At 45.1% G+C, this 17,940-nt stretch overlaps 1 protein-coding gene across 4 annotated transcripts in view; it reads right to left on the bottom strand.

Annotated features, from left to right (window-relative positions):
* Positions 1-17,940, bottom strand: part of BBS5 (Bardet-Biedl syndrome 5) — a 105,334-nt gene that overhangs the window by 17,807 nt on the left and 69,587 nt on the right. For all 4 annotated transcript variants that reach the window (XR_003857368.1, XR_003857369.1, XR_003857367.1 and 1 more), the window contains exons 8-9: positions 9,347-9,409; positions 9,049-9,183 (exon numbers count right to left, since the gene is read on the bottom strand). Coding sequence is in view for 1 of the 4 variants with exons in the window: in XM_029605683.1 (XP_029461543.1) it covers positions 9,049-9,183; positions 9,347-9,409 (198 nt within the window). In the remaining 3 variants the exon portion in view is untranslated. The remainder of the gene's footprint in view (positions 1-9,048; positions 9,184-9,346; positions 9,410-17,940) is intronic.

The raw sequence follows: 17,940 nt of genomic DNA, 5'->3' as shown, positions 1-17,940 counted from the left end.
TATTATACAGTCCAAGAAAATTTAAAAACATTTTAAATGCAAGTAAAAAGATGCACTTCCCTTAAATAAATGTGTGTTGAGGCTGTGCCAACCCCACATAACATTATGTTTTGAGGTAGGAAAAGCTCTGCATCAGGGGTTCCACGCTGCCATGATGTCTCTCAATTCACTAAATTGAATCACTGGGGGGGGGGGGGGAACAGGGCAAAAATTTTAATTTGACACGAACAATACTAGATTTTTCGCTTAAACACTATCATCCCTAAAAGCTTGAATATCGATACTGAATGGATTCATACCATCTGATGACTGTCAGGCAATCTGGTCATTTAGAACAGCTGACTTCTGTCAAAGTTTTCTGTCATGCATGATTACATCATTGCATTAGTACTTCCTCTAACGTACCTTGTGATTTAAAAAGCCTTCCATAGTGGCGGCGTCTTTCCCGCACTCAAACTCCATTCTGTATGAATTACTAGTGAAAGTTTTTTGAATGCGGAACCAGCAGTATGAACGCATAGGGGCGGATTTTAAGAGCCCTGCTCGCCTAAATCCGCCCAAATCCGGGCGGATTTAGGCGAGCAGGGCCCTGCGCGCCGGTGAGCCTATTTTACATAGGCTCACCGGCGCGCGCAGACCCCGGGACTCGCGTAAGTCCCGGGGTTCTCCGAGGGGGGTGTGTTGGGGGCGGGCCCGGTCGTCGCGGCGTTTAGGGGGCGTGTCGGCAGCGTTTTGGGGGCGGGTCCGGGGGGCGTGGCCGCGCCCTCCATACCCGCCCCCAGGTCGCGTCCCGGCGCGCTAGCGGCCCGCTGGCGCGCGGGGATTTACGTCTCCCTCCGGGAGGCGTAAATCCCCCGACAAAGGTAAGGGGGGGGTTTAGACAGGGCCGGGGGGGGGGTGGGTTAGGTAGAGGAAGGGAGGGGAAGGTGAGGGGAGGGCGTTAGAGGATTCCCTCCGAGGCCGCTCCGATTTCGGAGCGGCCTTGGAGGGAACGGGGGTAGCTGCGTGGCTCGGCGCGCACCGGCTATACGTAATTGATAGCCTTGCGCGCGCCGATCCAGGATTTTAGCGGATACGCGCGGCTCCGCGCGTATCTACTAAAATCCCGCGTACTTTTGTTGGCGCCTGGAGCGCCAACAAAAGTACACCAATGCGCCTTGTTTGAAAATCTACCCCATAGAGTTTTATGTACAAATGATATTGCCCTCCTGTATTGCTTAAATTTCTAACTATATTTTGTTCATTTAGTGAATTGTGAGACATTATGGCAGCGTGGAACCCCTGATGCAGAGCTTTTCCTGCCTCAAAACATAATGTTATGTGGGGTTGGCACAGCCTCAACACACATTTATTTAAGGGAAGTGCATCTTTTTACTTGCATTTAAAATGTTTTTAAATTTTCTTGGACTGTATAATATTATTTAAGACCGATGATTACCATATATATATATGACTTGTTATATATTGGGAAGCAGTATTGAATGCTCCACCATTCCGGGTGTTATGACGGTCTTTTTGACATACTGCGCGCCTTGATGTTGCATTAATAAAAAATTATTTTTTGTGAATGCTATTTGAGTATAATCTAAAACTATGACATATCAGTAGAATTCAGTCCAGTACTTGGTTTTCTAGACTACTAAAATAATATTTGTCTGTTATCTAACTGTAAGAACACAAAAAGCATACAGTATGTGTGTTTGTGAAGATACAAGCAAAGAGTCTTAAGATAGAGATTCAGTGATGTGCCTAACATTTTACTAACCCACTATGAAGAGATGGTTATTAATCTCACAGTAGAAGAAAATTATTCCTTACCTGCTAATTTTCGTTCCTGTAGTACCATGGATCATTCCAGACTGTGGGTTATGTTCCCTGTCCAGCAGATGGAGTTAGAACCAAAAATTCCGGACCTATATATCCAAGCTTGATTACTGTAACGCCATCCTCCTAGGATTACCAAAAAGCACTCTACAACCCCTACAGCTATTACAAAATGCTGCCGCACGTATCCTTACAAACACTCACCGTCATGACCACATCACACCCGTCCTTCAATCATTACACTGGCTCCCCGTAGCCTCAAGGATTATATATAAAGTACTCACGCTCATACACAAAGCCATTCATAACCAAGACATGCAATGGTTCCCAGAACATCTCCTGCTCCATACTCCAACAAGACCCACAAGAACACATCACCAGGCCAAACTCCAAATACCCTCTCCTAAACTCATGAAGCATTCCACCTTTAGAGATCGATCCTTCATCATCACAGGAATCGCCCACTGGAACAAAATGCCTTCCCAACTACGCCAGGAACCCTGCCACAAAATCTTTAAACACAACCTTAAAACATGGCTTTTCAAACTAGCATTCCCTGACTAACGAACTATCTCTCACCAAAGATACTTCTTGACCGCCTGACCGATCCCCGACCTCTCCCCTCCTTCCCTACCCCTGTAGGTATACTCCTCCTCCTCCCCTCCCTCCATTACTTTCCCCCCATATACCGTCACTGCCTTATTTAACTCATTTGTTAAAATTAACATGTACATTTGTATATTATTCCTGTATATAATTCATGTTTTGTCCCCTGTTAACCCTCTCCCTGTTAATGTTAATATTGTAAAGCTGGTTGCTAAGTTATGTTATATTGTGAACCGAGGTGATGTTTTGTTTTAAAACATGCCTCGGTATATAAGAAACCTCAAATAAATATAGCCACGCCTCCCTCGCCTCAATCCTCAGTAACTGGACTACCAAAGCCAAGACGAGAAGAGACAGAACCAGAGGAATCAATTAATCTCAAAAATATAGAGAAAAAATAACAGCTGTAAGTGACAGCAACTAACTTGTACTCAAAAAACTGTAACTGAGAACTTGCAAACAGCACTGTGTTCAAATCACAGCTCGCAATAACTAGAGATACAGAGTGAAAATATTGTGAAGACAGGAAAGCAGGGATGGCCCACAAAGAACCCCCAAAACCAGGGAGGGGTCTGGAATGATCCATGGTACTACAGGAACGAAAATTAGCAGGTAAGGAATAATTTTCTTTTCCCTGTACGTACCAGGATTATTCCAGACTGTGGGATGTACCAAAGCTTCCCCATCATGGGTGGGTCGCGGACAGCCCTGCCCGTATGACCCTGTCTCCAAGTTGACCGTGAGATGGCGCGCGAATGTCTAGACGATAATGTCTTGCGAAAGTGTGGAGAGACTTCCATGTGGCCGCCCTACAGATTTCCTGAGAAGAAACTGCAGAACTTTCCGCCCACGACGTCGCTTGAGCGCGGAGAGAATGCGCCTTAACAGCTAAAGGTGGAGACTTACCCACTCCGATGTATGCGGCTATAATCGCTCCTTTCAGCCAGCGAGCGATCGATTGTTTGGATGCCATGCAACCCTTCCTGGGTCCCGACCAAAGGACAAACAAATGATCGGAGAGTCGAAATTCATTAGTGACCTCCAAATAATGTATCAAAGAACGTCGGACATCCAACCGACGCAGGTCAGAAGAATAAGAGGATAAAAATGACGGAAGCTCTATCGATTGGTTGAGATGGAAAGTCGAGACAACCTTCGGCAGAAAAGATGGAACTGTCCGTAGGGATACTCCCCCTGGTGTGAAACGAAGGTATGGCTCCCTACATGATAGAGCTTGTAGTTCAGAGATCCGACGTGCTGAGCTGATCGCCACCAGGAAGATGGTTTTAAGGGTGACATCCTTGAGTGTGGCCGAAGTCAGAGCCTCAAAAGGCGGTGCACATAGAGCCCGGAGTACCAAATTGAGATTCCAAGAAGGACAAGGTGGCCTAATTGGAGGCTTCAAGTGTTTTACCCCCTTTAGAAAACGTAGGATATCTGGATGTGAGGCCAGGAGCTCCCTGTCATTACTACGTAGGAAGGCTCCCAACGCTGCCACCTGCACACGAAGAGAATTATAGGCAAGGCCCAAATCCAGACCAGCCTGTAGGAAGGAAAGCACATGTGTCACCGAGGCCTGCGTTGGTAGAATCGATTTTGACTCGCACCATTCCTCAAAAACCTTCCATACTCTGACATAAGTAACCGACGTGGATGTCTTCCTAGCTTTCAGGAGCGTGGAGATGACAGATTCTGGATATCCACGCCGTCTCAATTGACGCCTCTCAAAAGCCAAGCCGCAAGACAGAAGCGATCTGCCTCCTTGAAAAATATTGGTCCTTGGCGAAGAAGACGTGGCAGATGACTGAGCCGAAGAGGGCCGTCTACTGCCAGATTGAGAAGATCTGCAAACCATGGTTGACGAGGCCACTCTGGTGCAACTAGGATCACCGGATCTTGATGCGTCTCTATCCGTCGGATAACCTTGCCCACTAGAGGCCACGGAGGAAAGACATACAGGAGACACTGTCGAGGCCAGGGAAGAACCAGCGCGTCTACTCCTTCCGCGCCGTGCTCTCGCCTGCGGCTGAAGAACCGGGCGGCCTTTGCATTTGTCGCGGTTGCCATTAGATCCACATGGGGTCTCCCCCAACGCTGTACTATCCTTCGCATTGCGTCCTCCGAGAGTTCCCACTCTCCGGGATCCAGGTGTTGTCAACTGAGAAAATCTGCCTGAACGTTGTCCATGCCTGCTATGTGCGAAGCCGCTAGCCGTTGTAAGTGTAGCTCCGCCCATGTCATCAACTCGGTCTCCAACGAGACTAGATGGCTTCTGGTGCCCCCCTGGCGATTGATGTACGCCACTGTGGTTGCATTGTCCGAAAGAATCTGAACCGCTCGACTGCGTACCAGTGGGTAGAACCCCTGCAGCGCTAGACGGACTGCTCTGGTCTCCAGCCGATTGATGGGCCAAGTGGACTGTTTCATCGTCCATCGGCCTTGGAGAGACCTGTCCTGACAGACCGCCCCCCAGCCGGTGAGACTGGCATCCGTGGTGACGACCACCCAATCCGGGTTTTGTAGAGACACACCCTGAGCTAATTGTTGAGGGTCCAGCCACCACTGTAAGCTGAGCAAGACAACATCCGGGATGGGCAGTACTGCTTGAAAATCTCTCGACACTGGGTTCCATCGCGAAAGCAGAGACCTCTGGAGAGGCCTGAGATGAGCGAAGGCCCACGGAACCAAATCGATTGTTGAGGCCATGGTTCCCAGTACCTGGAGATAATCCCACGCCGTGGGAGCAACTAGTGCCATGAACCATGTTACCTGAGCACGCAGAGCCCGAGCTCTGTCCGGGTGCAGAAATACCTTGGCTCGGCTGGTGTCGAAGTGTGCTCCCAGAAAATCCAGTGATTGGGACGGTATCAGTTTGCTCTTTGAGAAATTGACGATCCATCCCAGAGACTGAAGAAGCTGTACTACCCTGTCTACAGCACGGTAACTCTGCGTCCTCGACTTCGCCCAAATGAGCCAGTCGTCTAGATAGGGATGTACAAGGATACCCTCCTTGCGGAGCGCCGCCGCCACCACTACCATGATCTTGGTGAAGACACGCGGAGCCGTCGCCAGACCAAAAGGGAGAGCACGAAACTGAAAATGCTGTCCCAAAATCTTGAAGCGTAAGAAGCGCTGATGATGGTGATGGATCAGGATGTGAAGGTATGCCTCTGTAAGGTCCAAAGAGGCCAAGAATTCTCCCGGATGCACGGATGCTAACACTGAACAGAGCGTTTCCATACGAAAACGAGGAACTCTGAGACACTTGTTGACCGTCTTGAGATCTAGGATAGGTCGAAAAGTGCCCTCTTTCTTGGGAACCTCGAAGTAGATTGAATAATGACCTTTTCCCAGTTCGGAGGCCGCTACCGGTACTATCGCCCCCAGCTGTAGCAGACGATCGAGAGTCTGTCGGACTGCTAATTGTTTGAGACGGGAACCGCAAGGAGAAAACAGAAAACGATCTCGGGGTTCGTGTACAAAATCTAATACGTAGCCTTGTCTTAAGATGTCCAGCACCCATTGATCCGACGTAATTTGGGCCCACTCCTTGTAAAAGAGAGTAAGGCGACCCCCCAGGTGGGGAATCCCCTCTTGGGTCCTTCTGGCATCATTGTGAAGCCTTCGAGGAAGAACCTGCCCCTTGAGTATCCTTACCGTGGCGGCGCCCCCGAAAGGACCGGTTCCAGGTGTGTGATCGTGTAGAAGGAGCCCGAGGTGTCTGCTGTCTAGTAGGATGTGACCTCCGTTGATTCCGGTACCTATTTCTGGAGGAATAAAAAGATCTAGAAGAACGTGGACGATCTTCTGGTAGCTTGTGCACTGCATTCTCATTAAGAGATTTGATGATCTGATCCAAATCTTCCCCAAATAGGCACCTACCCTTGAAAGGAAGGGAACTCAGGCGCGTCTTAGATGAAGCATCTGCCGCTCAGTTGCGTAGCCACAAAAGACGACGAGCGGACACCGCTGCCACCATGGAACGAGCGAGGACCCATAACAGATCATAAAAAGCATCAGCTCCATAGGCAACCACCGCTTCAAGTCTATCAGCCTGAATAGTCTCTGCCTGTGGCAAAGATTGGGATGTGAGAAGCTGTTGTACCCAACGCAGAGCTGCTCGCTGTGCTAGGGAACTGCAGATAGCAGCCCTCATCCCCAACGCTGAAACTTCGAAGATATGCTTGAGGTAAACCTCGAGCTTGCGATCCTGGACATCCTTCAACGCCGTCCCGCCCGTGACCGGGATGGTAGTATGTTTCGTGACCGCGGATACCGCTGAATCAACAGCAGGAATCTTAAGAATCTCCAAGAAATCAGTGGGGAGAGGGTATAACTTTTCCATGGCTCGACCGACTCGAAGATTGGCCTCAGGAGTATCCCACTCCCTTGAAATCAATTGCAAGATGTTGTGATGCGTGGGAAAAGCTTTCGCTAGAGGTCGTAAGCCCGCTAGGAGAGGATCCCCTTTCTTAATCTTCGGATCCTGAGCCACAGGATCCGGAGGAGGGTCAATGTCCATTTCCTGGAGGATGTGAGGGATGAGATCATCCAATTCCGCTGCTTGAAAAATACGGAGGACCCTCGGGTCGTCACCTTCTACCTGGGCCGCCAGGGAGGGATCATCCGCATCTGGATCTTGCCATGGATCCCCCGACGGTTGTTGCAGCGGTAAAGGAACCACGGGGGGGGGGGGGGGCTGAGTGGACCCCGCACCCCCTGTGGGCAAAGAAGCCCTCCCTAAGGGAGGGTCTGCCGTCGAAAGCTGTGTCAAGCAGGCCAGTTTGGGGGGAGGGGGACCCCAAATTCCAAGATTCGGATCCCTGCTCTGTAAAAATGCCTTGTGCATTAAAACAATGAATTCTGGCGAAAAAGCGGGAAGTGCTGATGAGGGGCCCCCCGAGACGTCGTCCCCTTGCCTGCCCTGGTCCGTTGCGCTCCGAAACTCCATACTGTTAGAGGAAACCTGGAGAGGAGCGTCGACGTCCTCCTCAGAGAGAGCTGCCTCCGAGTCAGCTGAGAAAATGGCCGCCGTTCCCGCGCTGAGGGGAAACGGGGCATGCCGCTTCCTGCCAGCGCGGTCCGTCTCTCCTCCAAGCTGCCTACCAGGTAAGCCATACTCCCCCTCAGGAAAAGCTGAAGAAAATCCCTCTGAGGTCTGCTGAAGCCCGTGCCGAGCTCCGAAGCCGTTCGGCGATTTTTGCATCGCGGCGGGAGGGAGGGGGAGGGGCGGCTGCGGTGCGCGGCAACAACTGAAGCGGCGAATTAATAAAACTCTTCGGCCTCCGGACCCCTCACCGTCCCCAAGAGACCGTTGGGGAAAAACGCCGTCCCGACGGTGAGCAGCTCCGGGGAATGGGTCGTCGCAGAGCTGCAGGGCGGGAACTCCAATCACTCCCTGAAAGGGAGGAGGGGAAAAGGAAAACTCCGGGGCTAGGAGGAGCGGTCGGCACTACAGACTTTCACCCCTCATAAATTCCTGTTCCTACCAACGACTGTAAATGAAATAAAAATAACACTTACCACACTCTAGCCAGGCAAGGAAGAGGAAAAAAAACCAAAGAGATAGGAAGAGAGAAATAAAGTGACAGGCAAAAAACACAGCCTGTCAGCAAGTTCCTGACTGGAAAACAGTGTCTCTCTTTGAACGGAGTGGTCCTGTCAGAACACTACAGAACCTATCCCTTAGAAGAAAACCTTTATCTAATATTATTTAATTGATTCCTCAAAGAGAAAATAAAACTAGAAAAGTGCTGGGGACCACCATGTCCCCTGCTCAATCTGCTGGAGTTAGAACTATACTGAGGATTGAGGCGAGGGAGGCATGGCTATATAGGTCCTCCCCTGGGAATTTTTGGTTCTAACTCCATCTGCTGGACAGGGAACATAACCCACAGTCTGGAATGATCCTGGTACGTACAGGGAAATATGTTTATCACTGGCTTCTGACCAAGTGTGTTCACACTAATTGGCTGCAACTGTCACAGCCACTCAGGATTGCAGTTGAAAGCTATTTGTCTGAATTATTAAGCAATTCCAAAACTTGTTTTCTTCAGTTAAACGTCTGTGCAGAATGTATTTTTTTCTACACTATACACTGAAATGACTCAGTAGAAATACTACTCTTTTACGGGTACTATTTGGCAACTGAGTGTTACAAAGCAATTACATGAAATTTCCACTAAAAATGTATTTATTTGTAACATATCTAATGTGTGGGGCCCAGTCAGTTATCAATTACACTTGTGTCCAATGCCAGGAGGCGGACATTTATTACTGGAGGCCATGGTCAGCAGTGGCTACTGACAGTCAGACAAGCCCTGTTTCCCATGCTTTAGCTTTGTTAAACATGGTATAATATGATATGCTATTAACATGAATAGAAGTCCAAAACTTTATTTACAGCCATCCAATGATCTTTCAAAAACTGCTTTGTAAACAAATACAAAAATAATACTAGAATGCCCCATTTATAATTCATTTGTTCCAAATTGTCATGTGTCAGTAAACCACTAAGTCACTATTATTGAAGTACAAGCTTTCTGAATTGAACTTTTAAGATATTAACTGTAATTGCAATCCCCTATGAGCTGTTTAATAAGATAAAGAAATTATTACCTTTTCCTCCATTTCATAGTCAACTCCAAATATAGGGCTAGCTGAGTAGACTCTGTGCAATGAATTTATTTCCTTCACTGCTTCTTGCAGTTTCTCCACAGGGTCTATTTTAAAACCAAGCACATAGCCACCACTCTACAAAACAAAATAGCTGAAAATATAATTCTTAGAGCTGAAAAACATCTATAGCAAACTACAATTGTTTTAGCCAGTTAAATAGTTTAATTTAAACAATTAGTATATATAACAATGTACTTTTCAAAACAAAATACTAAACTCTTTATTTAATTTTCCTTACCTGCTGAGAGCTTTCTATGACAAGTGCCAAACCAAACTTGGAGTCTCTGATCTTTATTGAGCGCTAATCAAAAAATCAAAGACAGACAAAATGTAAATCAATCTGTTCTTTAAATTTCTTGTTACTAATAATATGCATTAGACTCCAACCACTGTATCATGTGAACAAAACCTCAGTATTACAATTGAAAGTTTCGGTTAAAGGAGAATTTCAGTCATGCTGTTTCCACCACTAGCAAGCCTTCTATTGTAGCACTATTGTAATATCTCATATTTTTAAAAATAAAAATGCAACTCAGCCTACCATAGGATTATGATAATGCAGTATGAGGCATTTCTACCATCTATGCTTGTGAGTAATCAGCTCTCTTTTACATGGTATAAAGGCAATTTTCAAACTGTCCACACCGGGACAAAATCCACTGGTACTGTTAAACTGTAGACTTTGCCCAGTTTTTTTTTTGTTTTTTGTTTGTTTGTTTTTTAAAGAAAAATGCCCGATTTCATTCATTCTAAAACTTGCTATGAGTATGAAGTACCTGTGGGCATTTGCATCTACTTTTTCAGAGGGTACATTTTTCATGGAAGATAATGCACATAGATTTCAAAATGCAATCTATAAGGATTATTTCTCTCTTCTGACAAACAAATGCCTAGAACACCCCAAGGTGGCTACAAGTCTGAGTGTTATGGAACAATGTGCAGATTTTTAGCCATATTGGGAGAAAGCTGTTTTCAGACAGATAATCAACATGAGCAAAAATCTTTATAATATATATAAATCACTTTGAAAATTTTGCTATCAAGATATTTTATTACTAAATATTTTTAAAATGGATTAGGTGATTAACCTAAGAGAAACTTCTGTACATCCTGAAACTGCGTATGTTCCTATGCACATAATGGGGTAAATTTTCAGAGTTATGGGTGTTTGTGCGCAGAAAATTAGGATATACGCACATATGTAACCGGATATGTGGTAAAGAAGTTTGCTTAATGGTGTCTTCGTAGATAGCAGGATGAATTAGCCATTACATGTGGGTGACGTCATCCAGTGGCACTGAATGGATTTTTCTCCTCATGCAGTAGACCTTTTAGCTCTACGAGCACGTGTGGGAATTCCCACGTAGGCACTGCTGCATAAGCCTCCCCAGTTAGTGACAGAGCTGAATTTAGCTGTGTAGTCTACTCCCCAGGAAAGTAGGTGGATATTCCGTGACTAATTCATCCTGCTATCTAAGGAAAGCACCATTTACAGTAAGCAAACATGCTTTTTCCATGGATAAGCAGTCTGAATTAGCCATTACATGTGAGGATTTCCAAACTGAGGTTTGCAGTAGAGTGGTTACTACATAAGCATACCAGACTCCCTGTGGAAAGTGAACGACTGAGAACAAGTTTCACTAAACTGCTTGTCCAAAACTATTGTCAGTCTGTGAAATGGTGGTAAGACAGTAATGGGACGTGAATGTATGGACTGTTGACCATGTTGCAGTCTTCAGATATCTTTGATGGGTACTTCTCTGAGATGAGCAACAGAGAAGCCATGGCTCATATTTGATGAGCTTTGACTGAGTCTGTAAGCTGAAATCCTGCTAGGCTATAGCAGTGATTGATACACTCAGTCAGTTGACTAAACTCCGTTTAGTGGTTAGGGTTGTATGAGACGAAAAGCTGATTAGCTTGATGAGGAGGAGTATGATATTTGTAATATGCCAAGGTCCTTTTGCAGTCCAGAGTATGGAGGGCTTTTTCTCCCTTATGAGCATGCAGCCTTAGAAAGAAAGTAGTAGTACAACAGACTGATTTAATATGGAAAACCTAGATTATCTTCAGTAGAAATTTGGGATGGGTTCAAAGAACCACCCTGTTATGCTAGAACTGCCGATATGGAGGGTAGTGTATGAGAGCCTGGAGTTCAACTCTTCTCGTCAAGGTGACTGCAACAGCTGTGAATATACTAGATGAAGATCTACTACCACTCCTTAGAGATTTATGTAGTTCTTCCATGTGCACAGCCTTGAAGTACTGTGAGCATGGGGACATCCATCCACAGGCGTCACATGTTTTCTGGTCATGGTCTGGTCCCAGACAACGGAGCATAACTCATGGCTATCAGTGAGGGGCATGATTTTTCCCACACAAGCAGTTTTTGAAACTACTCACCATTGTTTACTTTTTCTTGTGGCTCGACTTCTTGTAACAGGAAAAATTTCCTTTGCATTTTTTTTTCAGGTAGCGCTACAGAAGCAGCAAGGCAAAGCAGAATAGGATTCTTAAAGAAAAAATTTAAGTTTGAAGTAAAAAAATAGAGAAAAGATGAAGTACACGTCCATGCTTCAGCTCAGACAAAAAATGACTTAAGGAGGCTTACAAGGCAATGCCTGCGCAGGAAACTCCCGCATATGCTCAGTATATGTCAAAGTTCTACAACTTGGATAGACAAGTTTGTTCGGTGCTGCCAGATGACATCACCCACATATAATGACTAATTCAGCTTTCTTATCAATACAAAAACCACATTTTCTGAAGAGCAGATCTCAGAATCCCCTAATCTCAGAAATGAGCCATGCCTCCTAACCTTTAGGAAAAGACTAAAGACATGGCTGTTTAAGCAAGCCTTCCCGAACTCCAATTAACACGCCTCGCCAGCAAATATTCTACACAGCAGCAATATATATTGTTTAATGTATATATTGTATACTTGTATATAATTAACCTCTTCTATCTCTCTTTAATTCCTCCACCCCAGTTCAATAGTCCTTGTTAATTGTAACTGCTTCTCTTCATCACGTTTAATCTATGTTCGTTGTTATTTCCATTGCACCCCTGTTCTATGTAAACCGACATGATGTGAATTTTTTCATGAATGCCGGTATAAAAAAACCTTAAATAAATAAAAATAAATAAATAAATCTAGGCATCATAGTGGATAACACATTGAAATCGTCGGTTCAGTGTGCTGCGGCAGTCAAAAAAGCAAACAGAATGCTGGGAATTATTAGAAAGGGAATGGTGAGTAAAACGGAAAATGTCATAATGCCTCTGTATCGCTCCATGGTGAGACCGCACCTTGAATACTGTGTACAATTCTAGTCGCCGCACCTCAAAAAAGATATAATTGCAATGGAGAAGGTACAGAGAAGGGCTACCAAAATGATAAGGGGAATGGAACAGCTCCCCTATGAGGAAAGACTAAAGAGGTTAGGACTTTTCAGCTTGGAGAAGAGATGGCTGAGGGGGGATATGATAGAGATGTTTAAAATTATGAGAAATCTAGAACGGGTAGATGTGAATCGGTTATTTACTCTTTCGGATAGTAGAAAGACTAGGGGGCACTCCATGAAGTTAGTGTGGGGCACATTTAAAACTAATCGGAGAAAGTTCTATTTTACTCAACGCACAATTAAACTCTGGAATTTGTTGCCAGAGGATGTGGTTAGTGCAATTAGTATAGCTGTGTTTAAAAAAGGATTGGATAAGTTCTTGGAGGAGAAGTCCATTACCTGCTATTAAGTTCACTTAGAGAATAGCCACTGCCATTAGCAATGGTAACATGGAAGAGACTTAGTTTTTGGGTACTTGCCAGATTCTTATGGCCTGGATTGGCCACTGTTGGAAACAGGATGCTGGGCTTGATGGACCCTTGGTCTGATCCAGTATGGCATTTTCTTATGTTCTTATGTTCTCCTGCTCTTGGGCCGTCGGCTGCCGGTAAGCAAAATGGCGCCGGTGGCCCTTTGCCCTTACTATGTGACAGGGGCTACCGGTGCCATTGGTCAGCCCCTGTCACATGGTAGGAGCAATGGATGGCCGGCGCCATCTTAAAAAATGGTGTGGGCCATCCATTGCTCCTACCATGTGACAGGGGCTGACCAATGGCATCGGTAGCCCCTGTCACATGGTGAGGGCAAAGGGCCACCGGCGCCATTTTGATTTCTGGCAGCCGAATGCCCGAGAGGGGAAGATTGCTCCCAGGACCCCTGCTGGACCACCAGGGACTTTTGGCAAGTCTTTGGGGGTTCAGGAGGGTGGGGGGTTGTAATTAATTAAATTTTTTTGTATATTCGCTCCATAATAAATTGTTTAATGGTTCAAATGTTTCTGTACTGCTACCCATTTGTTAAGAATCTGTTTTCTGTTCTTACTAATGCTCAGTTACAAGATATTGTACACTTTTGTAAACCGTTATGATGGCTCAACCGAATAACGGTATATAAAACGCATCAAATAAATAAATAAATAAATAAGACGCACAGACATTTTCCCCCCACTTTTGGGGAAAAAAAAGTGCATCTTACGGAGCGAAAAATATGGTACATACTTACCATGTTGTGTGCGCTTCTCTGCAAGTAAAAAAAAAAGAGGGCGTTCTGCGGTGGGATTCAGAAATACATGCACAGGTACTTTATAAACGGTGTACATGCAATTTAAATGCTCGCTTTTACGCTTGCTATTCAAGTCATAGAAATGAAATCGCACATGTCTTCTGTCTGCAATTTTTGGATGGGAGGTTTGGGTTAAGTGGTACAGTCTATGTGACCCGATGTTAAAAGTATCTGCACAAGAAAGGCATTCAGGAAAGGAGACGTTGTTACCTGTCCCTGGTTTGAGACCATCAGCCTGGTTGTGTTCCTGCTTGATGTCATACTATTTTGCTACGTCTAAAGTCATCAGACAGAGCTGAAGTTACCTATAAAAATCTAAGGCCTGTGGTATTTGAACAGGGTATTCAGGAAAGGAGACTGATTACCTGTCCTTGTTTCAAGACCATCAGCCTGGCTGTGTTCCTGCTCGAATGCATATCAATTCGCCACAACTGATGTCATCAGATGGTGCTGAAACTGCCTATAAAAATCTAAGACCTGATGTTTTGCCAAAGCCATGCACCAAAAGGCTGCACAAATATGTGGAAATCAGGACATCATAAGAACATAAGAAACTGCCATGCTGGGTCAGACCAAGGGTCCATCAAGCCCAGCATCCTGTTTCCAACAGAGGCCAAACCAGCCCACAAGAACCTGGCAATTACCCAAACACTAAGAAGATCCCATGCCACTGATGCAATTAATAGCAGTGGCTATTCCCTAAGTAAATTTGATTAATAGCCATTAATGGACTTCTCCTCCAAGAACTTATCCAAACCTTTTTTGAACCCAGCAACACGAACTGCACTAACCACATCCTCTGGCAACAAATTCCAGAGCTTTATTGTGCGTTGAGTGAGAAAGAATTTTCTCCGATTAGTCTTAAAAGTGCTACTTGCTAACTTCCTGGAATGCCCCCTAGTCCTTCTATTATTCAAAAGTGTAAATAACCGATTCACATCTACTCATTCAAGACCTCTCACGATCTTAAAGATCTCTTTCATATCCCCCCTCAGACGTCTGTTCTCCAAGCTGAATAGCCCTAACCTCTTCAGTCTTTTCTCATAGGGGAGCTGTTTCATTCCCTTTATCATTTTGGTTGCCCTTCTCTGTACCTTCTCCATTGCAACTATATCTTTTTTGAGATGCGGTGACCAGAATTGTACACAGTATTCCAGGTGCAGTCTCACCATGGAGCGATATAGAGGCATTATGGCTTTTGCCATTTTATTAACCATTCCCTTCCAAATAATTCCTAACATTCTGTTTGCTTTTTTGACTGCTGCAGCACACTGAGCCGACGATTTTAAACTATTATCCACTATGATGCCTAGATCTTTTTCCTGGGTGGTAGCTCCTAATATGGAACTTAACATCGTTTAACTACAGCAAGGATTATTTTTATTTATTTATTTATTTAGCATTTTTATATACCGACTTTCCAATAACAGAATTACTGATCAATTCGGTTTACATTCTAAACAATAACATTGACAAGTAAATGTCTTACAATGAACAGGTCGATATAACTTGGATTAGTACATATGGGGTTAATAACATAAGTAAAAGATACGGTGCCTAATGTAGGCTAAATAAACAGTTGATAGTTATAAGACTGGGTTTTGATATTAGACTGCCAAAGTTCAAGTGAGTTCTAGAGATGATCTAAATAGTTCTCTAGTGGATTACCACCGAAGGGATCATTGGCAGGGATATTCCGCAGGTTGATGTTATGGGAAAGCTTGGTTGAATAACCAAGTCTTGAGTCGTTTTTTAAATGTAGTGGAGCATTGCACTGATCTGAGTTCTGGCGGGAGAGTGTTCCAGAGTTTGGGACCAGCTGTGGAGAAAGCTCTTTTGCTTAATGCTGACTTCATCGGTGGGATATGAAGGTTGTTTCTATAGGCTTGTCTCACTGGTCTGGTAGAGGTGTGGAATTGGAGAGGGATTTTGAGCTCAAGTGGTGCCAAGTTGTGTAGTGCCTTGTGGGTTTTTCCCTATATGCAACACCTTGCATTGTCCACATTAAATTTCATCTGCCATTTGGATGCCCAATCTTCCAGTCTTGCAAAGGCCTCCTGTAATGTATCACAATCTGCTTGTGATTTAACATCGATCACCTTTCGTAAGTCATTTCCTTCCTATGATTTCTTATTGATCATATGGGGAAAAAGAGAAAGAGGAGTGTTAGACTTAACCCATCAGGGTTGACTCCCTTGTCCTCAGCAACTCAATTGTCCATACAAAGTTTTTTGTCTTTGAAATCTGAGCCTGTTTAACTTGGCGCATCCAGCACTGCTTCATTTGGGACCACTATCTTCCTCAGCCCAGATGTTCGCTCTCCACCTAATTGCAGGTTTGAATTGAGGCCCCAACCTGGAGATAGGATTTCAGTATTCAAAATGATTTTTGAATCCAGTCCCTTGATGGGAAGGTTGTGGGCCAGGTGGATTGTTGTTTGGGAGCTAGTGAGAGACCTGGCAATTCTGCTTTAGCTCCCTCAGGATTTACCAATGATTTTCTCCTGTCTAAACCAGCATAGATTACTTACATTAGATACATTATGGCTGGCTATCTCAGAATTAGGCAAATCACTATCGAAGAAAATGGATTCAGTATTGTCTGGACATGGTGAAATTCAAGTGTGTAACCTTTCATGATAAAACTGTTAAGACTCATGAGGAGAAAGTGAAAAATTTAGAGGATCAGTGGGAAGTTGTACATAAATATGATCTGTCCTTGGTTAAGGATAAAGAATGGCCTCATTATCGACTTCAGAATTTTGAAAATTATATCAAAAGATCTGATTTAAGATTATTGTATTCCTAAATCTAGTTTAGTTTCTCCTAAGGATATGTTAAAAAAAGGTTTTATACTGAGGTTTTAAAAGTCCCTATTGAATCTTTCCCACCAATTACTAAAGTGTTTTATTTACCTGGGAGTGATTCTGAGGTCATTAGTAAGAATTCATATAATATAGTATTACCTTCTGAAATTTTAGATATAATGGGTTTCCTACAAGATTCTCAATCAGAAATTCCTACTCTTGCAACTTTGTTAGTTAATTATGCCCTTGAACTGGGTAGAATGGACTCCAGTCATTTTTTTGTATTAAAACCTGTTTCTTCTTAGGATGTAAAGTAGCTGTTTTCCCTGATACAGTAAAAGCTATTCAACAGAGATGGAAATTATTTTTGATGATGAGGCAGAGGATTTTAACTTTTAGATCCAGCTTTACCCTTAAACTTCCCTGTAAATGTCAAATTAAGTGGGAGAGCAATGTTGCAGAGTTGGACCCTTAGCCTGAAGTGGAGTTGGGTCCCCACCGTCGGGAAGCGAAGCTAAACGGGAAGCGGAGGCCGTCTGGAGCTTCGCTAATACCAGCCCTCGTTCCCCGCAGATTGAGCCCTTGGGTACTGGGGCCGACTGGTCTTAGGCGGGCCTCCGCGTGATTGATCCAGAAGAGAGTGTCCAAGGCAAGGAGCCAGAAAGCAGTGGAGATGCAGGGTCCAACAGAGCTGGGCAGAGGACAGGGCCTGGGTCCAGAAGCCCGGTCAGGCAAAAGCAGGCTAGGAGTCAGGAACAAGTTAAGTCCGAGCTTACAAATAGGCAAGAGTCTAAGAAAGGCCAAGTCCAAGGTAGTCAGTTAGAGGCAGGGTCAAGTTTGAGCTGAAGTCAGGGCAGGCGGCAGGAGACAAGGTCAGGTTCAAGCTGAGGTCAGGGCAGGCAGCTGGAAACAAGGTCAGGTCAGAGCAAGGGTCAAAGGCCAAGGAATCCGTCCAGAAATGGTCAGGAACAAGTGAGGGTCAAAGCCAAGGAATCCATCCAAAGCATGGTCAGGAACAAGCGAGGGTCAAAGCCAAGGAATCCGTCCAAAAGGTATTCAGGAAACAGGAAGCTGGAACTGGAGCACAAGGACTGGAACAGGAACATGAAGACTGGAACTAGATGAGGTACAGGAACAGGGACACAAAAGAGCAGCAACTAAACACACGACAGGAAGCATGGAGATCTGTTGCCAAGGCAAAGACCGGATGGCGGAACTGCCTTAAATAGTAAGGCCTGGAGATGTCATCATCCGGGGCCGCGGGAAGGTTTCCCGCCGCGGCCCCTTTAAAGTCAGTGAAGGTGGGTGCGAGCGTGCCTAAGGCAGACCGACTGGAACTAGGTGATGGCAGAATCTCCCCTCGACGCATGGGGGGAGACCCGACTGGGAGCGGAGGAGGCT

Source organism: Rhinatrema bivittatum, chromosome 6 (assembly GCF_901001135.1).
Source record: "Rhinatrema bivittatum chromosome 6, aRhiBiv1.1, whole genome shotgun sequence".
Taxonomy (NCBI): domain Eukaryota; kingdom Metazoa; phylum Chordata; class Amphibia; order Gymnophiona; family Rhinatrematidae; genus Rhinatrema; species Rhinatrema bivittatum.
Note: the sequence above shows the minus strand (reverse complement) of the source record. Positions and strands in the feature narration are given on the sequence as shown.